This window comes from Schistocerca serialis, chromosome 9 (assembly GCF_023864345.2).
Source record: "Schistocerca serialis cubense isolate TAMUIC-IGC-003099 chromosome 9, iqSchSeri2.2, whole genome shotgun sequence".
Taxonomy (NCBI): Eukaryota; Metazoa; Arthropoda; class Insecta; order Orthoptera; family Acrididae; genus Schistocerca; species Schistocerca serialis.
Window position 1 is genome coordinate 429,750,055 of NC_064646.1, and position 27,656 is coordinate 429,777,710.

The 27,656-nt window shown below is 42.8% G+C and overlaps 1 protein-coding gene across 1 annotated transcript; it reads right to left on the bottom strand.

Moving 5' to 3' along the window:
* LOC126418907 (fatty acid-binding protein, brain-like) lies at nucleotides 1-27,656 on the bottom strand. Its single transcript, XM_050085924.1, has 3 exons — nucleotides 27,501-27,656; nucleotides 20,634-20,914; nucleotides 1-206 (listed from the first exon to the last, which is right to left on the bottom strand). Exons 1-3 carry the CDS (start codon nucleotides 27,580-27,582, stop codon nucleotides 156-158), a joined length of 414 nt encoding a protein of 137 aa, XP_049941881.1. The 5' UTR covers nucleotides 27,583-27,656; the 3' UTR covers nucleotides 1-155.

The following is a 27,656-nucleotide window of genomic DNA, read 5'->3' on the forward strand; positions in this document are numbered from 1 at the left end:
TTCAATTGGCTGGCATTTTATTAAAATTGTTTTACAATAACTTATGGTAGGTAACTTCTAAAACTGTCATTTTGAACTGTGCTGAATAGCTGCATCAACGATTGCACTGAATGTGGAGGTGAAGTATCACCACAATGGATCTTCCGATTACCAACTCATTTGGCCTTGAACGTCTTCTTTGCCACGACATCACCAAGAGTAATCGTCTGTAATCAATAAAAGTTATCATTTTCAGGCTGTAAAAATGTGATCAATGGATTATTGCCACCATACACTTTACGTAAGAATCAACAGACTGCAGTTCAGAAGAAAAAATGCCACAAGTACAAAATTAAATACAGAGTAATCATAAGGAATGAGTGAAATGTCAAATTTTACAGAGAATATTCAATAGATTTCACTATTCTACCATCAAAATCACTTCCACATTATCTTCATTTTGTAATTTTGTGTTTCCATATAAACGGTGTGAACTAATCCGTGGGAGATCTCTGGAGAACGGTTAGAGGATTTCATGATATACATATAGTAATTTTTTTTACTTTCTTAGATACAGACCCTTTTTTTCATTAGATGTTTGCTTCGTTTCTGTCTTTTTGTTTTAAAGTTACCATCTTTGTTCTAAAGGTGCATAATCTTTCTAGATTATGATTGTTTTCGCAGTAGTTAAGTCAAAGTCCTCTTATCTTTATCTTACTTGTCATTGTACTAGTAAATAAACACATCCTTTTAGTATTGAGAACGCTGTCAGTAGTGGCTGCATACCCTACAGTTCTTATGGGACTATAGTGTGTTCTGAATGTACTTCCCCCAATAGGCATCAAATTTCCGAGAGGGCCGCCACCGAACAAACAGCTGGAGAGCGACATGGTTTGCCGGAGTTTCAGTCATGGGCGAGATTTCTGCTCGACCGTATTCTTGTTGGACTAGAGTGCACTGCACGTGCAGCGCGGGGTGGCTGTGCGTTCTTAGGCGCCTTGCCACGGTTCGCGCGGTTCCCGCCGTCGGAGGTCCGAGTCGAACCTCGGGTATAGGTGTGTGTGTCGTCCTTAGCGTAAGTTAGTTTAAGTTAGATTAAGTAGTGTGTAAGCCTATGGACTGATGACCTCAGCAGTTTGGTCCCATAGGAACCTACCACGAATTTCCAATTTCCAATGAGAGCGTGCAGACATGCAACTAACGTATGGACTTACAAAGTGCAATACGTCTGCAGCCTGACGTTTGCATTCTGAAAGATTTCATGAAAACATTAACCGAACAATAAGATATTTCAAAGAGTACATGAACGTCTTGTGCAGACAGTCTCTCCTGAGATTGAATCATTTCATTGTGGAAGACCAAACAATGTTAGGACACCTGGTTTTGAGGATCGAGTTCTTCAACATATTGAGGACAATAATGGCAGCAGTGGCAGGAAAATAGCAGAAACTGAAGATGTGAGTCTTCTGGCAGTGTGTAAAATATTAGGAGAGCAACTCCTCTATCCATACCACATCCAGAGAGTGCAACGTTTTACTGAAACGGATTTTCCGTCCATTAAAGCTTCTTCTACTATTTTATTAGGGATGTATGTCGAGAACCAACAATTTCTGTCTATGACACTATTCACTGGTGAAGCAATATTTAGCAGGAAGGGAGCAGAATAATTTCACAAAATTTATATATGATCACACGAGAAACCTTTTGCAGTTCTGGAAACAAGACATCAGCAACAGTTTAGTATTAATGGATAGGCTGGCATACTTGGAAACAGATTAAGTAGACCTTTCATTTTCTGTGGAATATGTATTAGAACATCATACAATGAAATTTATATGGAGCATTCAGTGTTTTTCTGGAAGACGTTCCACTAATCTTACGTGTTTCATGCACTACACGGCAGAAGCTCATATTGCTCTGCAAGCGATGACCGCTTCAAATAAGCTTTCACTAAATAAATGGATAAGTAGTGAGGCAGCAACATCTTGATTTGCTCGATCTCTTGATCTCCATCCATTGGATTTTTATTTTTTGGGGCATTTAAAGGACATAGTGCATTAAAGATCTACTGCGAGTATTCATATTCTTGGCCAGCGTGTTCAAGAAGCATTTCAACAGATACATCAGACAACTGGAATACTGGGGAGAGTAAGACAGTCCATGATGCGGCGCTTAGAAACTTGTGCTAGACTTAATGGCAGACATTTTGAGCATTTCATTTAGCCACCAGAAGAGAACGTTTGGAATGAAAAATTAGCTGTAGGATCAAGCTGCAGATGTGAAAACAGAAAGACAGAAACGAAGCAAACATGTGACAATAAAAAAGTGTCTCTAACTAACGAAAGTAAAGAATTGACCATATGTACATACAAACCTCTTTTTTTTTTTTTTTTTTTTTTTTTTAATTAGCAGTAGTCTATACATTCCCCAGAGGCTTCAGACACATTATTCAACACCGACTGTATGTTAATAAGAAAAATTTCTCACCAGCGGATGAATTTAGTAAGCAAAACGGAACAGCTAGTGTCACAATTTTCAACAAATGTATGGAAAAAGTAAACGAAAAGACACGCGAGACAAGTGGACAATCTTTCCATGGGTGAAGCTTTCACGTATTTCAGCTACGTTGTAAGTTTTATGCTCACAGATATCCATTTCTGGTCCCTGTGATTTGTTATAAACAACTGCAGCTACAAACGGATTATCAACTGGTAGTTTTCCACACCCGATGTCAATCTGAGTAGAATCGTTTTTGGTATTAGGCTCTTCATTGTAATATACTAAACCATTTAGATCACCGACGTTTGATCTTTCAGGGACCGTCTCCTGGGCAAATAAATCCTAGATTCTGACGATGGCCTTTCCTATACTCCTTTTTATTTCGGAATCAGATAACTACCCGCGTCATTAAAACTGCTACACCATGAAGATGACGTGCTACAGACGCAAAATTTGACCAACAGTAAGAAGATGCTGTGATATGCAGATGATTAGCTTTTCAGAGCATTGACACAAGGTTGGCGCCGGTGGCGACACCTACAACGTAATGACATGAGGAAAGTTTCCATACAAAAACAGCAGTTGACCCGCGTTGCCTGGTGAAACGTTGTTGTGATGCCTCGTGTAAGGAGGAGAAATGCGTACCATCACGTTTCTGACTTTAAAGGTCGGATTGTAGCCTATCGCGATTGCGGTTTATCGTATCGCGACATTGCTGCTCGCGTAGGTCGAGATCCAATGACTGTTAGCAGAATATGGAATCGGTGGGTCTAGGGGTAGCGTCTTTGATTCATAATGAAACCGTTTTCGGTCCCGGGTTCGATCCCCGCCACTGCCTAAATTTTGATAAATAATCAGCATTGGCGGCCTAAGACTTCCGGCATAAGAAGTCAGCCTCATTCTGATAACGGCCTTGTCAAAGAGGGCGGAGGAGCGGATAGAGGTTCAGGGCACACTCTTGTCCTAGGGATGCCGGCACGGTAGCTCCCCTAAAGGCGGAAGAATCAGCAATGATCAACGACATGAGGGTGCAGAAGGCAATGGAAACCACTGCATTAAAGACACGTAACGTGTATCCACAGGACATGTGGCCTGTAATTGAAGAAGTGTCATGATGATCTCTCCATTGGGAAAAGATTCCGGAATAGTCCCCCATTCGAATCTCCGGGAGGGGACTGCTAAGGGGGAGGTTACCATGAGAAAAAGATTGAATAATCAACGAAAGGATAACGTTCTACGAGTCGGGGCGCGGAATGTCAGAAGCTTGGACGTGGTAGGGAAACAAGAAAATCTGAAAAGGGAAATGCAAAGGCTCAATCTAGATATAGTAGGGGTCAGTGTAGTGAAGTGGAAGGAAGACAAGGATTTCTGGTCAGATGAGTATCGGGTAATATCAACAGCAGCAGAAAATGGTATAACAGGTGTAGGATTCGTTATGAATAGGAAGGTAGGGCAGAGAGTGTGTTACTGTGAACAGTTCAGTGACCGGGTTGTTCTAATCAGAAACGACAGCAGACCAACACCGACAACGATAGTTCAGGTATACATGCCGACGTCGCAAGCTGGAGATGAACAGATAGAGAAAGTGTATGAGGATATTGAAGGGGTAATGCAGTATGTAAAGGGAGACGAAAATCTAATAGTCATGGACGACTGGAATGCAGTTGTAGGGAAGGAGTAGAAGAAAGGGTTACAAAAGAATATGGGCTTGGGACTAGGAATGAAAGAGGAGAAAGACTAATTGAGTTCTGTAACACGTTTCAGCTAGTAATAGCGAATACCCTGTTCAAGAATCACAAGAGGAGGAGGTATACTTGGAAACGGCCTGGAGATACGGGAAGATTACATCATGGTCAGACAGAGATTCCGAAATCAGATACTGGATTGTAAGGCGTACCCAGGAGCAGATATAGACTCAGATCACAATATAGTAGTGATGAAGAGTAGGCTGAAGTTCAAGACATTAGTCAGGAAGAATCAATACGCAAAGAAGGGGGATACGGAAGTACTAAGGAATGACGAGATACGTTTGAAGTTCTCTAACGCTATAGATACAGCAATAAGGAAAGCGCAGTAGGCAGTACAGTTGAAGAGGAATGGACATATCTAAAAAGGGCCATCACAGAAGTTGGGAAGGAAAACATAGGTACAAAGAAGGTAGCTGCGAAGAAACCATGGGTAACAGAAGAAATACTTCAGTTGATTGATGAAAGGTGGAAGTACAAATATGTTCCGGGAAAATCAGGAATACAGAAATACAAGTCGCTGAGGAACGAAATAAATAGGAAGTGCAGGGAAGCTAAGACGAAATGGCTGCAGGAAAAATGTGAAGACATCGAAAAAGATATGATTGTCGGAAGGACAGACTCAGCATACAGGAAAGTCAATACAACCTTTGGTGACATTAAAAGCAACGGTGGTAACATTAAGAGTGCAACGGGGATTCCACTGTTAAATGCAGAGGAGAGAGCAGATAGGTGGAAAGAATACATTGAAAGCCTCTATGAGGGTTAAGATTTGTCTGATGTGATAGAAGAAGAAACAGGAGTCGATTTAGAAGAGATAGGGGATCCAGTACTAGAATCGGAATTTAAAAGAGCTTTGGAGGACTTACGGTCAAATAAGGCAGAAGGGATAGATAACATTCCATCAGAATTTCTAAAATCATTTGGGAAGTGGCAACAAAGCGACTATTCACGTTGGTGTGTAGAAGATATGAGTCTGGCGATATACCATCTGACTTTCGGAAAAGCATCATCCACACAATTCCGAAGACGGCAAGAGCTGACAAGTGCGAGAATTATCGCACAATCAGCTTAACGGCTCATGCATCGAAGCTGCTTACAAGAATAATATACAGAAGAATGGAAAAGAAAATTAAGAATGCGCTAGGTGAAGATCAGTTTGGCTTTAGGAAAAGCAAAGGGACGAGAGAGGCAATTCAGACGTTACGGCTAATAATGGAAGCAAGGCTAAAGAAAAGTCAAGACACTTTCATAGGATTTGTCGACCTGGAAAATGCGTTCGACAATATAAAATGGTGCAAGCTGTTCGAGATTCTGAAAAAAAGTAGGGGTAAGCTATAGGAAGAGATGGGTCATATACAATATGTACAACAACCAAGAGGGAATAATAAGAGTGGACGATCAAGAACGAAGTGCTCGTATTAAGAAGGGTGTAAGGCAAGGCTGTAGCCTTTCGCCCCTACTCTTCAATCTGTACATCGAGGAAGCAATGATGGAAATAAAAGAAAGGTTCAGGAGTGGAATTAAAATACAAAGTGAAAGGATATCAATCATACGATTCGCTGATGACATTGCTATCCTGCGTGAAAGTGAAGAAGAATTAAATGATCTGCTGAACGGAATGAACAGTCTAATGAGTACACAGTATGGTTTGAGAGTAAATCGGAGAAAGACGAAGGTAATGAGAAGTAGTAGAAATGAGAACAGCGAGAAACTTAACATCAGGATTGATGGTCACGAAGTCAATGAAGTTAAGGAATTCTGCTACCTAGGCAGTAAAATAACCAATGAGGACATCAAAAGCAGACTCGCTATGGCAAAAAAGGCATTTCTGGCCAAGAGAAGTCTACTAATATCAAATACCGGCCTTAATTTTGGGAAGAAATTTCTGAGGATGTGCGTCTGGAGTACAGCATTGTATGGTAGTGAAACATGGACTGTGGTAAAACCGGAACAGAAGAGAATCAAAGCATTTAAGATGTGGTGCTATAGACGAATGTTGAAAATTAGGTGGACTGATAAGGTAAGGAATGAGGAGGTTCTACGCAGAATCGGAGAGGAAAGGAATATGTGGATAACACTAATAAGGAGAAGGGACAGGATGATAGGACTTCTGCTAAGACATGAGGGAATGACTTCCATGGTACTAGAGGGAGCTGTAGAGGGAAAAAACTGTAGAGGAAGACAGAGATTGGAATACGTCAAGCAAATAATTGAGGATTTAGGTTGCAAGTGCTACTCTGAGATGAAGAGGTTAGCACAGGAAAGGAATTCGTGGCGGGCCGCATCAAACCAGTCAGTAGACTGATGACAAAAAAAAAAAAGGGGGTTCAGGAGGGTAATACGGAACGCCGTGTTGGATCCCAACGGCCTCGTATAACTAGCAGTCGAGGTGACAGTCATCTTATCCGCATGGCTGTAACGGATCGTGCAGCCACGTCTTGATCCCTGTGGCAACAGATGGGGACGTTTGCAAGACAACAACCATCTGCTCGAAAAGTTCGACGACGTTTGCAGCAGCATGGACTATCAGCTCGGAGACCATCGCTGCGTTACCCTTGACGCTGCATCACAGACAGGAGCGCCTGCGATGGTGTACTCAACGACGAACCTGGGTGCACGAATGGCCAAACGTCATTTTTTCAGGTGAATCCAGATTCTGTTTACAGCATCATGTGGTCGCATCCATGTTTGGTGACATCGTGGTTAACGCACATTGGAAGCGTGTATTCGTCATCGCCATACTGGCGTATCAGCTGGCGTGATGGTATGGGGTGCGGCCGGCCGATGTGGCCGTGCGGTTCTAGGCGCTTCAGTCTGGAACCGCGTGACCGCTACGGTCGCAGGTTCGAATCCTGCCTCGGGCATGGATGTGTGTATTGTTCTTAGGTTAGTTAGGTTTAAGTAGTTCAAAGTTCTAGGGGACTGATGACCACAGATGTTAAGTCCCACAGTGCTCAGAGCCATTTAAACCATTTGTACCGGTATGGGGTGCCATTCGTTTTACACGTCTCCGTCACCTCTTGTTCGCATAGACGGCACTTTGAGCAGCGGACGTTACATTTCAGATGTGTTATGACCCGTGGCTCTACCCTTCATTCGATCCCTACGAAACCCTGCATTTCAGCAGGATAATGCACGACCGTATGCTGCAGTTCCTGTACGGGCCTTTCTCGATACAGAAAAATATTAAACTGCTGCCCTGGCCAGCACATTCTCCAGATCTCTCTCCAATTGAAAACGTGTTGTCAATTGTGGCTGAGCAACTGGCTCGACACAATACGCCAGTCGCTACTCTTACTGAACTGTGGTATCGTGTTGAAGCTGCATTTTCAGCTGTAACTGTACACGCCATCGAAGCTCTGACTCAATGCCCAGGCGTATCAAGGCCGTTATCACGGCCAGAGGTGGTTGTTCTGGGTACTGATTTCTCAGGATGTATGCTCCCAAATTGCGTGAAAATGTAATCACATGTCAGGTCTAGTATGATATATTTGTCCAATGAATACCCATTTATCACCTGCATTTCTTCTTGGTGTAGCAACTTTAATGGCCAGTAGTGTATTTGGGGGTGTGGGGGGAAGTGGGTGGCTGTGCGGTAGGCTTTTGTCTGTGCTACTCTTGTAAGTGAATGATTGCTTATTGAAAATGGCAGGTATCACCAAGAGGCAGCGTTTTCCTGCACACAGACGTCGATGCGGCATAGCAGGTCTCTTGTGACCACAGGTTTACATTATCAACACTGACACCTCGATCTCACAATGATTAGCGGCGCTGACAGCCTCCAACATGAAACAAAAGAGCTCTGAACTACATTCCGTGCAAATAGGTATAGCAAGAAGAACATAATACAACTTGTGGAAGCCCACGAAAGAGTCTGTACGTTCTCTTCACACTGTAGACATTTACGAACTTCAATCTGGATGCGACAGTGTACGTCTGAGAGACCGATTACCACTTTCGTGTTGAACATGATTGCCATATGCAACTGAGGCAACATCACAAATGAACTACATGTTGCGAGGATTCCCCAGTTTTGAAGGGTATTTGTTTTTCAAGGTTTTACGTTTACTGGAACCCTGCAGATAGCAAAAGTTCGCTGCATTAAGCAATGCTGCAGAACAAGACGGCAGCAAGTAGGATGATGATTCTCACGGAGGCAGAGGTAGCGACTAGAGACCATGTAGCACGGTGGTGAATCGCGAGAGTGGGGAGAGGAACGCGCCTCTTGAAAACAGTTGTTACTCGGCAGTAAATAAGAAGAGAAATCGCTACTGTTTTAGTGCGAAATGCCGATATACATTATTAATGACTAAAGTTAGTCTTTGGCACAACTAGGAGAAGTCTTTGGGTCATTACAGCTTCAGCACAGTAATAACGCTGTGCAGTAAACCAGTAAATTCAGCTTACCAAAGACATGCGAGGGCTAAAAATTTGCGATGTAAGCAAGAAATTTTGGCTGTGTGGCAATCTCGCCATCCATAGATTAGATGTAATCGTAGCCTGTTCACATGTGATAGTCAGCTTTGCCATGCTCTAGCGTTTTATTAACTTTTTGAGAGGAATCGTTTTATGATATTGAACTGTTACTATTAAACGGTGTTGCAAATAAACGCATCGTAATAACATCCAAGGGCTTATTTCGTTCATTTGATTACGTACTGAATAGACAAGTTCTCCTTTCCATCATTTAAAACTTATCAAAATCTATTTTACTGTGGATTGTGTTCTTGCACGTGTATCGTTGGGTGTACGAACTTGAGCATGAAAGTTCCTATAGGGTTATGTGAAGAAAAGAATATTTGTAAATTTTAACGACATTCTGAATCCTGTTTTACTGAAAGGGTGTGATGACCTCCATTAATTTGAATCTAGCTCTTACTCATTCATCTATTTATTTGTGTGAAAGGTAATGTATTGTCCAGAAAATTACTTGTCCATCTAAGTAGATACAAATTACAACCATGTTCGACACACATATTTACATTTCACGGCCTGTGAAAAGTAGTGGGTATAATATTTCACGGTATGAATAACTGCTATCCACATTCACCCTTTGGTACTTCAGTTTCACAGTTAAGCCTTTCTCTGCCCATGATTATTAACAGTCTATACCCACGTTCGCATCCCTGTGGACCTCTGGGAGCTCCAATTATTGGAGTCACCTCGTCCTTGGCGCATTCAATTTTAAGTGGAAGCATTCAGTCGTTTCGGCATTGCTAAATCATTATTGTTGATTGCAGTGTGCTACTGCCTGACGTCACTGTAACTGTCGCCCCGATATTTACTTTTTATTGAGTGCCAATAACTAGCATTTAGTTCAGTTTTTCATCCATGTTTATAAATAGGCTTTTACTTAATACCGAACTTTGTGTCTAGATAAAAAAAGCCGAAACACTCAGTTACGTGGGAAAGGAAGAAATCATATTACTGGATAAAAAAGACTTAATGCGATGTACAGTATCTGCAGGGATGATTCATATTTTAAAACTATATTATTAATTAAATAAATTAATAACAGATGACAAATATTTCTTGTGAAGAAACACTTCCAGCAAGTGGCAGTACACGCTTATGAAGAAAGTGAGTAAGTCAACAAATAAGTTAAATAATTTTCTTATACGCTTTCTGTTCACGTCTCCTCAGTATTTACCCAAAGATAATTCTAGGTGACGGCTGCAAACCAGTGAGATGAATACACAGAGCTACAATAAATTGTAAAAAAAGTAATTGTTCGTGTGTTTAAACAAAAATTAATAATGTAGCATGGTTCATTAGCATTTTGAAACAATCCAAAAATACATATTTAATTGCACAAGTACGAAAAACGTTTTATGTAGGTAAATACACAAATTTGGAAAAATTCTTCATTCCTTTAATAACACTTTTTATTCACATTTTCTTAAGATAAGACAAGTTATTAGTCTCTAAGAAACTTGAAAAACGTATTCATGGTTCGTGTGTAACAAAAATGGCTGAATACGTATGTAACTGAAATCGCTCAAACCCAGAGATTGATTGAAATCATTTACGGACGCGGCAACTAAGACAGACTACCCCAAAATATATCCAGAATGAATAAATACTGCCTTTGTCAGAATAGTTCCAGGACGCTTACCAAGTAATGATCCTAGCTCCTATCGAACTAGTCCCACTGGCTATCTACAAACAGTTTCTGGAGGTCTTAGCAGCAACCAGGGAAATTTTCAACAACTACTCTTGAACGGTCATTTGTCACATCCGGTTGGATGCCTATGATACCTTGAGGAAGCTTTTCTTTCATTCGCCTTTCCACTCTCGGAAACAAGAAAAAATCGCAAGGCGAGAGGTCGTGCGAATATGGTGGATGGGAGTAACACAATGTCTTAATACTCGGTAACAGATAAAGCGGCATGGGGTGTTGCATTGCCATATAGTGGGAAACATTCCTGAAAATGCCACAAATCGAGACGATGACGTAGAATTGCTTGTCGCAAACGTTTCAAGACATCGGTGTTTAAAGTTTGGTTTACTGTTTGCCCTAGAGGAACATACACATGGTGAACTAATCATTTACTATCAAAGAAGTCGATCAAAATTGTCTTTGCTCTCAAAGGCTGTCGTTTGACCTTTTTTTCGAGGCTGGTCATCCTGGACTCCACCATTCAACACTTTGACGCTTCGTATGGGGGTCGTACAAGTAGTACCAACTTTCATCCCGAACAATAATCTTTGACAGGAATGTTGGCTCACGTTTGGCTCTATTCAATAGGTGAGCAGAAATTCTTCGTCTTTCCTCATTCTGTGCATCTATTAATGAGTGAGGGATGAGTTTTGCATTAAGTTTCCGTTACCCTGAATCTTCGTGTAAAATCTTATGACTCACATCACGATTCAAATTGAGTTCTTCTGATATCGCACGCACATTTTCATGACGGTCTTGTTTCAGTGACTGCCTACACGCTCCACGTTTCCATCGGTATGTGCTGTAGACGGGCGACCAGTTCTGGGATCGCCCTGCACTGAATCTCTTCCTTCACGAAACCGTTTCTGCCACTCGAAAACACGACATCGTGAAAGTGTCTCGCCTGCATGTACCTGCTTAGTCATTGACCATATTTCCCCGTGCTTAACGCAGAACGTAATGTTCACTCTTTGCTCACAATCAGCATCCATTGTGCCAGCGTAACTAATGCGACAAGAACCCAAACAGTGTGCTACTGACCACAGCCCTGCCACCTAGTGAGTTTGCACGGAAACGTGGTCATTGTCATTTCAAGGACACGCACATAGCAGGTAACATAAAAACAACATATGTTCAGGTTTCTTGTAGTGACCATTTTCGCAGTAGGTGTATATAAATTGCAGTTATTTCAAAGAAAATGCCTTTTTTGGATGCTGCACATAGAAATTTTTATTTTTATTTATGCACCCAGACGCGTTTCGCCTTTTTTACAAGGCATCTAGGTGTCCTGAAATATTACATGATTTGTCTACTTTTACTCATATGTTATGGTTTCACATCTGGGTTATGGGTTTAAAAACAGTTCCTTAACGTTTTTTTATGAAATCGAAAGTTACTTACAGGTAACATCTAATTCATTGCATCCAAGCAAACTGCTTTTTCTCATTTGGCAGCCAGGTGGACATCTTATAGTTCTCTTTCAGTTCACTGTTTACGTTACACATCATTGTAACTGCAATCTCTTTGATACAGAGTTTCATTTGTTTTTCTAAGTGTTGCCAACATTCTCAGTTTTCTGCATTCAGCTGTTTTGTGAATGTGTGTGTATGTGTGTGTGTGTGTGTGAGAGAGAGAGAGAGAGAGAGAGAGGGAGCAATGGAGATTTTTTATTTTTTTTAATAAAATAAAAATTATTTATTTTATTTTTATTACTATTTTTATTCATTTATTATATAAATAAAGGAATATCAATGAATAAATGAATATAAATGAATACACACACGCACACACACACACACACACACACACACACACACACGCACATACGATAAACATACAGTTTATAGTGGAATCCGAACCACGTGTTGCTTCTGGTGACTCAGAGGTGAAGGCTAGGTTAAAACGAAGACTGAAAGATCTGTGGTCCGACTGACATTCGATCCCAAGGTATCTCTGTTTCGATCGGTGCATGCGCTTTCCCGCTAAACCACCATGCCTGACATGCACGTAGGTAAGACATCTATAGGTTTTTGTGAGTGAGTGAGTTTGTGAGAATCAGAATATGTAGTATATATGGCCGTATTCTGCGTTGACACGGAAGCTTAAATTATACTGAAGCGCCAAAGAAACTGGTGTAGGCATGCCTATTCAAATACATAGACATGTGAACAGGCCGAACACGGCACTGCGATAGGCAACTCCTATATAATACTACAAGTGTCTGGCACAGTTGTTAGATCGGTTAGTGCTGCTACAATCGCAGATTATGAAGGTTTAAGGATGCAAGGTACTTTTCCAGCCCAATATTACGTAAAACTCAACACCTATTTCTTTCACGCACTGATTATAAAGTAAATGTTTTACAGATTTTTGGTTGATAGCTGGTAATGCAGCACACTTTCTAAGCGAATCAGAAATAATTTGAATATTTGTGAACCTGCTTAGGGTTATTAAAAAAATTACAAAGAAAATGCTTCCTCAAATAGAGGTACCATTTAATCCAATGTTATACATTTGAAGCAGACCCAATTTTTACCAGATATGCATGACATGATGGCTGAGATACTAGACCTATTTAATTCCACCTATTATGTATATTACAAGGATAAAAATTTATCACGCCTTACATTTTAATTTTTATAATTTTTTCCTAATAAAAATGTTATTTTTCCTATGATTTAGTTGTTTCTGCAGTAAAGCTTAGGTCTACTACATAAGTATGGACTATTGCAAGTCAGAGAAAAAAATAAGAGCAATTCTTGATAAACCTTAGGAAATATTTGTACCTGAAGTCGGAAAAATACAACTTGCGGCAAACTATGAATGAAATATATGAGTCCAACTGAACTGTGCCTCATAACATTTCTGAAGCATAGTCTTCATCCTGCAGCATTTATTCATCTTCAAGTTTCCTCTTGGCATTCACTTTAGCACTTTTTGCTTCTTTGCTAACTTGAAGAGCAAATCTTCCAGCTTCATGCACCTGCTGTCTGTCACACGCAAGCAATTGATCTTCCATATTAGAGCCACATTTTATGCCTAAATTTCTCAGGACTTCCAACCTTTCTGTCACTCCATCATTGAAACATATCACTGCATCTAGTACACCAACATTTAATGTATTTAGTCCTACAAAAACATTCTTGGGTAATCTTTCCCATATGCAGTGGTTGAAACTTTCATTTGTATTCTGAGTGCCCCCATGAAGACATTTACTAAGCAAAACAGGTTCACTCAGGTCTCTAAAAATTGGTTTTATTTCATTCATAACAGGTTCAGAAAGGCAATGCTTATGATGCTATATTTGACCCTCTTGCTTTTTGGTAACCACACCAAGAAACTGCTCCTTTACGGCAAAGTCTGTGAACAGGGTGGCCATCTGTGGACAACTTATGGAAGTAGGTGACCCATACTGCTTTTCTCATTGCTGTAACATCATTCAGAGGTGCAGTTAGTCTAATGACCAGTCCATCCATAATAACTCTGAAGAAGGTCTATTTAGTTTCTGTCAATCTGCCTCGGCCAAACAGATTTTCCATCAGATAGCAACTTCCCTTTCATTTCTCTTCGTAGCTTCCTCAACCTAGCACCCATTCTGTTTTGCATAGGTCCACAACACCCCAGTTCTGTTACCAAGGTATTACCATAAACATTGAACTCATTAATTTTATTGAAAGCCTCAGATGCCCCATCGCCTAGGTACTTCGTGTATCTAACGTTATAAACGGGCACCGACCTCTGAAATATTTTTAATGTTCCATCACACTCCATACCTCCACTATAGCCATCATAATTCTTAGAACACAGATTTTCAATATGTTCTTCAGTATTACCTGCCGGGTGCCATGGATGGTGTGGCAGTACTTAGATAAGTACTCAACACCGACAACTTTTGCATTCTCCAGACAAGTAGCACTTACAACACCATTCAGGAAACGATGTCCCCGACGTTGCCATGTCCCATGAAGTGCAACATCAATGTCCCTGGTTCCACTAGTGTTTACAGTTTCTTCTACTGTACGTTTCATAGATGCCTTAGACTCAAAAGTCATGGCACCTAAAAGTATTTGTATGTACTTGCTGAACCTACTGGGAGGAGGAGGAAAGTCCACCAGACCACAAAATGTTTGAGCAGCTATTTTTCCTTTTCCTATTGCACGCATTGCATACACTAACTTCAAATTAACATCATATGAATTATGCACAATATTCTAAGTCATTTTAGACGTAGATTTATTGCAGAATCTACACAAAACAACTGATTTTGACGCTAAACCCTTCCTGCTACTTTGTTGTTCAGTTATTTCCAGACAGCCTACACAATCACATTCTTTACATTTCGCCACTTCCTTTATCAAAGAAGATAAGATTCCCACATCTTCACCAACAACAAATCCACTACAAACAGCATCATTGTTAACAAAAAAATTTGAATCATGGGAGAAGTGCCATGTGGGAGTCCTTCCCCGTACACTGATACATAGTTTACTTTCAACAGTGTGGCTTGCTTTGTTTGTGAACTGGTTACCACGGAATTTCCTTTACAGAATTTCTTGATGCGTGGCATAATTCGTATTTATTCCACATTAAAGGATATGTACTTCTACAAATATATGTAGCACTTGGGCAACAAACATTCATTAACACGTGAACAAACTGCTTCAACGAAACAACAGTAAATACCAGCAAAGATAATTATTTACAGACACTAAAAACCTCCACTGTTACTAACATATAAAATATATCAAACGTAAATCGCTGGAAACAGAAACGTTCACAGTTCTTTTCGAAATAATACTGGTTTCTGTAACAGAAATAAAGAGAGCCTGGAGGCGTACATGACCGCAATTTTAAAATTTGGTTTATGTAGGTCATTCTCCATTTGAAATCCTATAATGTATATATAAATGCAATCAGGAAACACTATAGAATGTAGTAAAGACATAAAAAATTTCAATTTGTACTCCATTTTTAAGTTCTCTGTATCCTTAAGTGAGTTTGAACGTGGTGTCATAGTCGACGATCGAGCGGTGAGACACAGCATCTCCGAGATAGTGATGAAGTGGAGATTTTCCCGTACGACGATTTCACGAGTGTAACTCGAATATCAGGAATCCTGCAGAACATCAAATCTGAAACATCGGTGCGGCTGGAAAAAGATCCTGCATGAACGGGACAAACGACGATGTAAGAGAATCGTTCAACGTGACAGAAGCCAATTGCTGTAGATTTCAATGCGGCCATCAAGAAGTGTCAGCGTGCAAACCATTCAACGAAACACTATCGATATGGGTTTTCGTTTTCGGAGCCGAAGGCCCATTTGTGTACCGTTGATGACTGCACGACACAAAGCTTTGCACCTTGCATGGAGAGCCACATCAGGGATCGCGCGGCCCCTTCCGCTGGAGGTTCTAGTCCTCCCTCGGGCATGAGTGTGTCGGTTGTTTGTAGTATAAGTTAGTTTAAGTAGTGTGTAAGCCTAGGGACCGATGACCCCAGCAGTTTGGTCCCTTAGGAATTCACACACATTTGAACGCTTGCCTTGCAGGGGCCCATTAACACCAACACTGGACAGCTGATGGCTGGAAACATGTTGCCTGGTCAGACGAGTCTCGTTTCAAATTGCATGCAGATAGACGAGATCAGGTATGGAGACAACCTTATGAATCCATGGACCCGGAATGTCAGCAGAGGACTGTTAAAGCAGTGGAGGCTCTGTAATGGTGTGGTGCGTGTGCAGTTGGAGTGATATGGGACCCCTGATACGTTTAGATAGGACTTTGATTGGTGACACGTATGTAAGCATCCTGTCTGATCACCTTCATCAATTCACGTCCATTGTGCATTCCGACGGACTTGGATCATTCTAACTGGACTATGCGACACTTCACACCTACAGAATTGCTACAGAGTGGTTCCAGGAACACACTTCTGAGTTTAAACACTTCCGCTGGCCACCAAACCCCACAGTTATGAACATTAAAATGGGTGTCTGGGATGTCTCTCAACGTGGTATTCAGAAGACATCTCCACCCCGTCGCACTCTTACGGATTTACAGACAGCCCTGTAGGATTCATGGTGTCAGCTCCCTTCAGTACTACTTCAAACATAAGTCGATGCCTCGTCGTGTTGCGGCACTTTTGCGTGCTCGGGGGACCCTACACGATATTACGCTGATGTAGCTGTTTCTTTAGCTCTTCAGTGTATATACACCACCAATGTACCGCAGTTCTTAGAATTTGGCATAAATTTCAATTTTATGCCTCTGCCCATTCGTGGGAAGAAGCGGTCTTCACAGATGGCCGTTTCTCTTTATTGCATTGATGTAGGAGCTTAACATTTTTATACTTTCAAGAGACCGTAGACCGTAGTATTTGAAAAACATTTCAACTTGATACCTCTGCTTGTTTCTGAGAAAAAGAGATCTTAATAGACGGATAGATCGACAGACGGACGACAGTGTGATCCTATTGTAAGTAGGCTGTTTAGGTTTTTATGTTGGTAACGCCACATAGCGCTCTGTATGAAAATCTCTGACTGTGCTGTGTGCAGTCTGTGGCTGGTTTGCATTGTTGGAATATTTGCTATTGTAGTGTTGGGCAGTTGGATGGGAACAGAGCGTAGTTAGTGCCTTCAGTAGTTAAAATTTTTTATTCAGCTGGCAGTGTTGGCGCACGCTGTATTGCAGTAGATTGAGTAACGAAGATTTTTGTGAGGTAAGTGATTCATGAAAGGTATAGGTTGTTGATAGTCAGGGAAATTCTTTTGTAGGGATTATTGAAAGTCAGATTGCGTTGCGCTAAAAAATATTGTGTGTCAGTTTAGTGATGATCAGAATAAGTAAAGAGAGAAATGTCTGAGTACGTTCAGGTTTGCTCAGCTGTTTGAAAATCAAATAACGTAGAGGTTTTCCAGCACTGTCATTTATAAAAATTTTCTAAGGGGATCTTCCACTATAAGGATTCCGTTTTTACTGACTGAGGTATAGAATTCTAAAAATGAAATATCCTGCTGTTTTACCGACAACAACACCGTCTTGTAGGATAGCGTTACTTCGTAGCCGTTACTTACCTGAGAGATGTATGGTTCTGCAGACAGAGCCCTCAACTTAAATTTTAAATGACACGTTTCACAATCGACAGCGACCTGTAGATCAGAAAAATGTCAGACTGCTTCAATGTATAGATTTCACACTCTGTACTGTGTCTCCTCCCTTCCCACCTCTCCTCTCCCCTCCCAGAACTCCTTTCATAGCCCCTTTCCTTCATGATGTGTTGTGTAGGGTAGTTGTCGTCGGTCGGACAACGGCGACGTCAGAATCATACCACCTCGAGAGCAGACATATACCTGAGAAAGGAAGAAAGCTTAGGTGTTAATTTCTCGCCGATCAAAAGGTCACCAGTGACAGAACACAGCACCTGATTAGGAAAAGATGCGGATGTAAATTGGCCGTGCGCAATCAAAGGAACTGTTCCAGCATTAGGTGATTTAGGACAATCATGGAAAATCTAAATCTGGATGTCCGGACGGGAATTCGAACCCCCGGCCTTTTCCAATACAAGTGCAGTGTCTTACCTCTGGGCCGCCTGACTCGGTAAACACCTTAGAAAGATCCGTTGTGCTTAAACCAACACTGTGTTGATGACTGCGTCTCTTCATAATGTGGGCGCAGCTCGATGTAAAGACGAGGGCTATTCATAATGTATGGGGAGCGTCGAATAGCGAATCCAATATATTTTTATTTTCTCGGCCATTTTCGATTGAAAAAAAGCGGGCTTTGTTGTGTGACGTCGTGGAGTATTCCCGCTTCAACCCCTATAGCTTCATGATGTTCCGATAGGTGGTGACGCTATACATAGCCTTCAAAATGCCGACTGCGACGGAGGTACGTTCCCATCACAGGTCTGTCGCTGAGGTTCTTTTGGGGAAAACCATAGCACCATAGATATTCATAGACGCTTTTAGAATGTGTACAGAGTCTTAGCAGTGAACAAGAGCGTGGTGAATCGTTGGCCGAGGCGTCTGTCATTGTCGCAACGGGGTCGCGCAAACCTCTTCCATCTCCCGCGTGCCGGCTGACCACACATAGCTGTGACTCCTGTAATATTGAGATGTGCAGATACTCTCATTCCAATTGATCGACTATCAAACGCCTTGCTGCTCAACTGGACATTTCTGTTGGTAGTGCTGACGCACTCGTCCACCAGTTGGGGTTTGTGTATTGTGTACATTGTACTACTGGGGACCTAGAAACGAAGGAGAGGCTTTGTCCCACCGTAGCCCTCAGTGGTTTACAACCCCACAACAGGCCACAGCAGTCCATCCACCTCACCGTCGCCCCACACTGAACCCAGGGCTATTGTGCGGTTCGGCCCCCAGTGCCATCCCCCCCCCCCCTCCCTTCCTTGGGAACGTCTCATACCAGACGAGTGTAATCACAATGCTTGCGTGGTAGAGTAATTATCGTGTACACGTAAGTGTAGACAGTGTTTGCGCAGCAATCGCCGACATAGTGTAACTGAAGCGGAATAAAGGGAACCAGCCCGCATTCGGCGAGGTAGATGGAAAACCGCCTTAGAAACTATCCACAGGCTGGCCGGCACACCGGACCTCGACACTAATCTGCCGGGCAGATTCGTGTTGGGGACCGGCACGCCTTCCCGTTCTGGAAGCAGCGCGTTAGACCGCGTGGCTAGCCGGGTGGGCTACACCATTTGCAGTAATCAAAGCTGTGTGCCCACTGGGTTGCTCGCAACATAAAGGATGACCATGAAGAACAACGAGGGACCATCTGTGTGCCCCACTGAAGGATGCGCTCAACAGGTGAGTGGGTGAGAGGGAGGTTACTGTTACAGGAAGACATTGGTAAGGTAGCGTAAGGCCGTCGCATTGAATGGAGATTATGCTGAAAAATAGGATTTTATGCAAAATAGTGGCAATAATATTGTGTATTGGAATCCTGAATAAAACCAACCAACCATCTTTACTGATTGAGTGCCCCTCGTATCATCCGATTATCTATTAAAAATAAACGAATACTCGTAGCTTCATGGCGCTTGTGTGATAGGGAAAACAATTAATAGGTCGCATTGCATCAGACAGCTCTCTCTCTCACCCGCCAGTGTGTAAGCAGCAAGCGACTAGAACGTGCGGTATTACTTCATCTGTCGCTAGTTTTGAAGTTTGTTCTGCCATTCCTTACCTGGAGGCATAAGGAATCAATGACGCAAAGATGCACCGTCGATTGTGTGATGTGTTTGGGGATGGGCTGATCGTTTCGTGAGAGAATGGCCCAGAAAATTAGAGGCTCGTCGGACTGATCAGCATGATGAAAGTGGTCAAGGAAAGTAAGAAGATGTCACTGATGTATTCGTGCAACATGTAGGTTGGCAATTTCCAAACTTTCTGAAGATGTGTCTTATATTTCAAGAACAATCTTGTTGACATTACTTTCCCACTTACTCTCTCATAAAATCGAAAGAATGGCTTCGGCTTCGCAGTTCTTTCAGCAATAATATGAAAAGAGGGACGAACTGCTGAACAGAATCGCAGCTGGTTATGAGAGATGACTGCAGTACGTGAACTCTGAAACTAAGGAATAGTATCAGTAGTTGACGCCCACTCACTCGACCAATAACGTCAAAAAATTCAAGTAGGTGCTGTCGAACCACAGAATAATGGTTACAATTTTTTCGGATCCCGAAAGAGTTTTGACAACAGATTTCCAGAGAGTGACGTATGAGAACGCTTGGGCGAAATAGTTTTCTTGTGAGAGTCTAAACGGCGCGGGATGAGTACCGAAGGAGTCGATCTCCTTCAGGACAATGCGACTTCGAACCGAAACAAAGAAAAACTGGGAGAATTTTCAACATTCCCCGTATACTTCGAATTTCGCACCAAGCGACGTTCATCTCTTACCTGAGATTGAAGGTCTGGCTGGCTACTCAGCATTTCATGACGGACAAGGAGCTCAAGGATGGTGTTAGCAACTGACTGAACCACAAAGCGGAACTATTCTTTGATGAAGAGATGAAGGAAGTTTGTATCCTGGTGTGACGGGTATTTGGCAACTATGTGTAAAAGTAGCGTTAGTATGAAAGCATAGACTTCACATGAAAAAAATCCTTTTTTAATACCGAATCGGAGGTTAATTTATGACTAGCCGTCGTTTGCGTGTCAAAGTTTTGTGGTACACACTCACACCCACACCAACGCACATTCGCTTACACCCTTACGTCTCTCTCACCTGCAGAGCCTTGTCGGCCGAGTACTTGGTCTCCGAACTGATGATCTTGCCGTCTGGGTAGCGCGACCAGTGCACCACCGTGTCGCCTCCCTTGATGGAGTACTTGCTGCGCGTCGTGGTGTCCCATAACGTCTCGTCGAATTCCTCGTCCAGCCTGCACTTGGTATCAAACTTGCGGCCAGCTGCTTCCAAGCTGAATGTGTACTCGTCGCCATTCACCGTCACACCGATGGTCATATTGTGGCCCAGTATTTCCTTCCGCCTATCCGCCTCGGCGATACCTGTGAAAAAGAAAGTAAAGAACGCACCCACCTAATTGAGATACACATTCCAATTCGGAGTTGCTTCTACCTTTAATCCCTTTTCAGGATCAAGACTTCAAAACTGACCAATCACTCTTCAACGGAGTATGTCACCTTATAAAACTTCCTAGAGGCTTAAAACTCTGTGTAAGACAAGGATAGAATCCAGAACCCTGCCTAAATTGAGTGAAAGATTTATTCTAGAAAGTGTCCCGTAAGCTCTGGATCAGCCATTTCCTCCAGGAGTGCTAATCCCGCAATGTATGCAGGAGAGCTTCTGTAAAGTTGTGACGCACACCATGATAGTTAAATCCGCTCCGGATATATTAGTCTTTCAGTATCATCTGCAACAGCAACGTTGGACCATGCGAAAAAAGTGAGAACCAAAGGCGTCCTGCTATGAAAAGAAATGGCACCACGGACAATCGCTCCTGGTTGTCGAACTATGACAGGTGACCCTCAGGTTGGTACCCCACCGCTGTCCAGGGCGCCTCCAGACACGACTTTTCTGATCATCTGCTTGTATGGACACTGATATAGCGACGGACAATGATTATATCATGTCGGCACTTGCTTGCGACCCAAAGAATTGTCGATCTACTTCATTGTAATAAAAACTATTAATGTGATTTGATTGAATTGCTATTTAGCTATTCGAGAAAGGAGTATCCTTTAGGCACACCACAATAAATATGACTAATAACAGAAAGGTGACCACCTTGTCAGCAGCTGTGATGTGAGACTTATAATTTAAAGTAATTAGCCAATAGTTTCCGTGCAATCGTATGAGAACAATTGCACAGCGAAAATCATGCAAATCCTAAACATGTACTGTTTTATTTTTTATGCTACCAGTAATACGTTTTCCGAATAACTACTTCGGTAATTTCAGCAATTTTGATTCGTTTACATACAGCACGTTCTTTCAGCTCCACATTGGATGACCACCATTTAGCTTTCTGCCTTCCTTGAATCGAATCTATATGTGGACACGATTCCATGTGTGCTACGGCGAAGAGCTCTGCCATGAAGAATCCATGACAAAGAAATGCGACAATGTCTCAACAGTACCTCACAGTGCGTAAATAGTGTCACAAGAGGAGAGCTGTAACACGAATTAAACACGTATATTATGCGGTTTTTCTTATCTGTTCTTTTTTATTTGTGCCACCTCGGCCAGCTTCTGATACATATTGAATCAATCAGAGATACATTTTCCCATGGTTCAGATACAATATTTACGTTTGTAGTGAACATATTACGTACATCATGGTGTGCTAGCGCCACTGCCAAGAGAAGTCACTCAAAACGCCAATTCAATATGTACCATAAAACACTCACGCTTCCAAACAACCCTGCCATGCACTCCTTAAGTGAAAGTGATGATATTGAGCAAGTTCAGGTTGTTCTTTGAAATTCTGAAATTTATTCATGAATCTACGTTGTCGTTCCAGTCATGTTGTCTGTTTGTAGCTATTAATGCTACCCGTTTGAAACTGGGTCGGTCGCTAATGTATCGATAATTTTCTCAATGAAATACATACTGCCTCACCCCACATCTGATGCCTATCTTGGCATTGCGATATCAAGTTTTTACAAATGTTCTAGCATTTACAGGGGTTATCCATAAGTGCCTCTGAGGTGTCAGAGCACAACTGCGCGAAAACTGCAAGACAGACAGAAAAGTGACACATATAAGTGGATGTAGCAGTTCTACAAGTTTGGATTCGTAATACGCGCCGTGTCGTATTTGGGGAACGCGCCACTAGGAGGAGGAGTGTCAGAACACGCCGTATAATAAAGTGATACTTGCTTTTTGTGTCTTTGAAATCTACACTCCTGGAAATGGAAAAAAGAACACATTGACGCCGGTGTGTCAGACCCACCATACTTGCTCCGGACACTGCGAGAGGGCTGTACAAGCAATGATCACACGCACAGCACAGCGGACACACCAGGAACCGCGGTGTTGGCCGTCGAATGGCGCTAGCTGCGCAGCATTTGTGCACCGCCGCCGTCAGTGTCAGCCAGTTTGCCGTGGCATACGGAGCTCCATCGCAGTCTTTAACACTGGTAGCATGCCGCGACAGCGTGGACGTGAACCGAATGTGCAGTTGACGGACTTTGAGCGAGGGCGTATAGTGGGCATGCGGGAGGCCGGGTGGACGTACCGCCGAATTGCTCAACACGTGGGGCGTGAGGTCTCCACAGTACATCGATGTTGTCGCCAGTGGTCGGCGGAAGGTGCACGTGCCCGTCGACCTGGGACCGGACCGCAGCGACGCACGGATGCACGCCAAGACCGTAGGATCCTACGCAGTGCCGTAGGGGACCGCACCGCCACTTCCCAGCAAATTAGGGGCACTGTTGCTCCTGGGGTATCGGCGAGGACCATTCGCAACCGTCTCCATGAAGCTGGGCTACGGTCCCACACACCGTTAGGCCGTCTTCCGCTCACGCCCCAACATCGTGCAGCCCGCCTCCAGTGGTGTCGCGACAGGCGTGAATGGAGGGACGAATGGAGACGTGTCGTCTTCAGCGATGAGAGTCGCTTCTGCCTTGGTGCCAATGATGGTCGTATGCGTGTTTGGCGCCGTGCAGGTGAGCGCCACAATCAGGACTGCATACGACCGAGGCACACAGGGCCAACACCCGGCATCATGGTGTGGGGAGCGATCTCCTACACTGGCCGTACACCACTGGTGATCGTCGAGGGGACACTGAATAGTGCACAGTACATCCAAACCGTCATCGAACCCATCGTTCTACCATTCCTAGACCGGCAAGGGAACTTGCTGTTCCAACAGGACAATGCACGTCCGCATGTATCCCGTGCCACCCAACGTGCTCTAGAAGGTGTAAGTCAACTACCCTGGCCAGCAAGATCTCCGGATCTGTCCCCCCTTGAGCATGTTTGGGACTGGATGAAGCGCCGTCTCACGCGGTCTGCACGTCCAGCACGAACGCTGGTCCAACTGAGGCGCCAGGTGGAAATGGCATGGCAAGCCGTTCCACAGGACTACATCCAGCATCTCTACGATCGTCTCCATGGGAGAATAGCAGCCTGCATTGCTGCGAAAGGTGGATATACACTGTACTAGTGCCGACATTGTGCATGCTCTGTTGCCTGTGTCTATGTGCCTGTGGTTCTGTCAGTGTGATCATGTGATGTATCTGACCCCAGGAATGTGTCAATAAAGTTTCCCCTTCCTGGGACAATGAATTCACGGTGCTCTTATTTCAATTTCCAGGAGTGTATTTTATTAATTTAGTGATTTTTGCTATGTGCATATACAGCCACCTTAAAAGTGGAAAGGCGATACGACAGTGTATTTCGACAACTGACAATATTAATTTGGGTCAAGATGTAGCCTGATATGAGGCTACACAGGCTGAGGCTTTGTCATGTGTTGGCATCACGCAGCCCCCGAACGGAGAAAATCTCCGATCCGGCCGGGAATCGATCCCGGGCCCCTTCGCTGAGCAAGCTGCCGAGTTGGTTCAGCAGATACCGAAGCGGATGGTTGCGAAGGTCCAGCAACGATGTCGTACGAAATATCGAATAAAAGCTCCAACAGATAAAACGATTTATGTGTGGTAGAACAACTCTGTGAAACTGGTTAAACTCTGTGAGACTGGTTGCAGAAGGCAACAGAAGGTAAGAGGTCTGGTGGAAGAGCCTGAAGTAATTAACGAGACATGCGCTAGACGACCGCGGATTCAGCAGCAGTCTACGGAAACGTCTGCTACATGCGATGACTAAGCGGATCGACGACCTTCGTTCCGACTTTCGAAATGACTTTTGTCGCCTACTGAACAAAGACGGTTTTTCAAAGAAATTGCTTTCAGTGACGAAATCACGTTTCATGTGTCTGAACTGGTGAACGGCCTTAACATGCGTGTCTGAGGCGCAGAACTTCCACACGAGAATGTGGAACACATTCGCGATTCACCTAGAGTTAACGTCTTTTACGCCCTCTACTCTTTAGACATGTATGGACCGTTTTTGTTTGCGAAGATAGCTGTGTCCCGTTTTGCGTATGCGAACTTACTGCAGCAAAGGCTCATGCTACATTTACAGAAAGACAGTGGAGAGTCCAGTTTGGAACAAGAAGATTATTGCACTTTCCTTCAGATACTTATGATTGTCTCAGCCGATTTATTTCTATGCGACTTCATCTTATGAGATGTAAAAGATCATGTGTTTCCGCATCCACTGCCACTTAATTTGGAAGAGTTGTAAGGAAAGGTGATCAATGCAATCGGTGATTCCATAGTGAAGAGATGGAAAATGTAGAGCAATGTTATGCAACCTATTATATGAGTCATAAACTTGAACAGATGCTCTGTCCTCTGATATGTGTCTGTTTTCTGCTTGCGTTGCAGTTTCAAGCAGTCGGCTTCTGAAACCCCGGAGGTACTTACAGGTATGTCTGTGTATACCGTGCACGAGCAGACTTTACAAGGGGACTGCGCATACTAGTAACCACAGATTTCGCCCAAATTTATGGTATATGTAGAACAAAAGCAAACTGGTGCTTTTCATTTATTATTTAGTATATGGAGAGCTTGATCAGAAATCAGAGTGACAGAAGTGGGAGCCCCAGCTTAATAAGCATTAAAAAAAAAAAAAAACAGCGTTTTTGGTGCTGGTCGCGCGAGATATTAGCCGTTCCTGGCAGTTATTGACGCAGCGGGAGGTATACAGAATGGCAATCTCAAGGTCATGGGTGCTAGTTTTTGTTTTCAGTTTTTACTTACTTACACCACAAATAAACCGAAAGAATGCTCAGTACATTGTATGTATTATTAATTTTACAGAATACATCAAAAGGAAAGGCAAAGAAACATTTGGGATTGCAAATAAATTTCGAGAAACGGAATTCAAAATGTACACGTGCTCTTCCTACATAAAATTAGATAGGATACTTTAATTATTTTACACTTGATGAAACACACGTTCTGGGTTGATATTCACTGCAAAAACAGAGAAGGAGTAATTTTCTCGGTATCTAGCACGCGTCACATTTTTACAATTATGTGGTTGTTCTAAAGTTGGTTTAGATTCATAAAAGCTTGTCTCTCAACGCACAGTTTGGCCGCAAACCATCCGTAACGCATAGTTTCGCCAAATATTGGCGAGGATTGTTGGTGATGCGTGCTCGAAGGTCTAAGGCCTACACGCTTAAATTACAGTCCCTTCTTGGACAGTTACTTGCATAACCTTTGTGGACGCTGTAAGTACAATCCTTTCCCGAAAATTTTTTTTGCAATACCAAATATTCCTTCGCTTTCCTTCTCCACGACTTTATGAAAACATTAACAAATACAGTATGCAGGGTGATTCAGCTGTCACTACCGCTGTTGGTTTATGCAACTCACAATGTTATATTTGGCCTCCATAAAACACGCGCTAGATTTACACATTGTCTCGCTCGCTACGCGCTAACTATTAGTCCTAATATATACTTTTTTCGCTAGACGCCGTAGTCTTCGAGCTATTCAAGAGAGAAACGGACGAATGTCACCGCCAAACGCACTCCCACTCAGTCCCCGCAGGTCAGGATTTCTGGTATGTAGTTCGTAGCACTCCCTCCTGTCATTGTACGAAAATTTGCTGCTGAAAGAATTATTTCCCACATTCGACCTTTTTTCGTCTTCGTTGACTGGCCTTATTATGTGCCGGCATAGTCGAACAGTTACAAATTCCAGACTTGACGTTTGTGTAAATTTTACGTAAGAATTTTGTGAACTTTAACAGCATTAAATAAACAGTTATATCGTTGTGTTCGTCAGGTGTTCTGAGTACGAAACTACTGAGCTTGTTAGGACTAAGTTTGGATCGAATTGTCAACTTAATTAGTTTTTGCGTAATGTTTACAAAAATCGTTATTCGTTCGTTATCCTCACTAGCATGTTTAAATTAATAATTTTAACGAAGTAGCCGACTATGCTGGTGGTGTAGTAGCCCAATCAATGGAGGCAAAAAAAGGTTGAATGTCGGGAATAGTTCATATAGTATGAAATTTTTTTTCACAGTAGTAGGAGGGAGTGCCACGAACAAATACTAGAAATCCTGACTGGTGAGGGAAAGTGTGGCAGTTGAGATGCGTTTGTAGATCGCTTTTATATGTTTTTCTTGAATAACTCGAAAACCGTGACCTCCGGCGAAAACGGGTGCAAAATTTAACTAAGTTATCATTTTTATGCAGAAATAATAGTTTGCGCGTGCTGCATAAAAAGACAGCGATAGGAGCAGCTGAATCACCTTGTACTGAGTATTATTTGGTTTATTTGCAGTGTTACGTAGCGCAAAAAATTGAAAATAAAAGAAACTACGCATGGTGACTCGAACCTATGACCATTAGATTGCCCGTTGCGCCAACCGGTGTCTGGAAACTACTTGGACATAAATGGCTCACGTCTCGCCTAACCCTCGCCAAAATGTGCTATTTTGGCTATCTGGAGATGCGATTTTTGTCTCTTTCATTTCTGGCCTTAAATCTGCAGGAAATTGATGGTGATGAGTAGGCGCCGTCGCCTTGGAAGTACGAAGAGAACTCACCGGCAGCTTGCAGGAAGGCGTCCATGTTCTCCTGGCTGGCGACATCCAGTTCGTACTTCTTGCCTGAGAACTGCTTCACCATCTTGCCAGTAGATCTGTCGCTGAAGCACTTACAACGCAGGCAGTTTGACGACTATGTTATAACGCACTACAGCG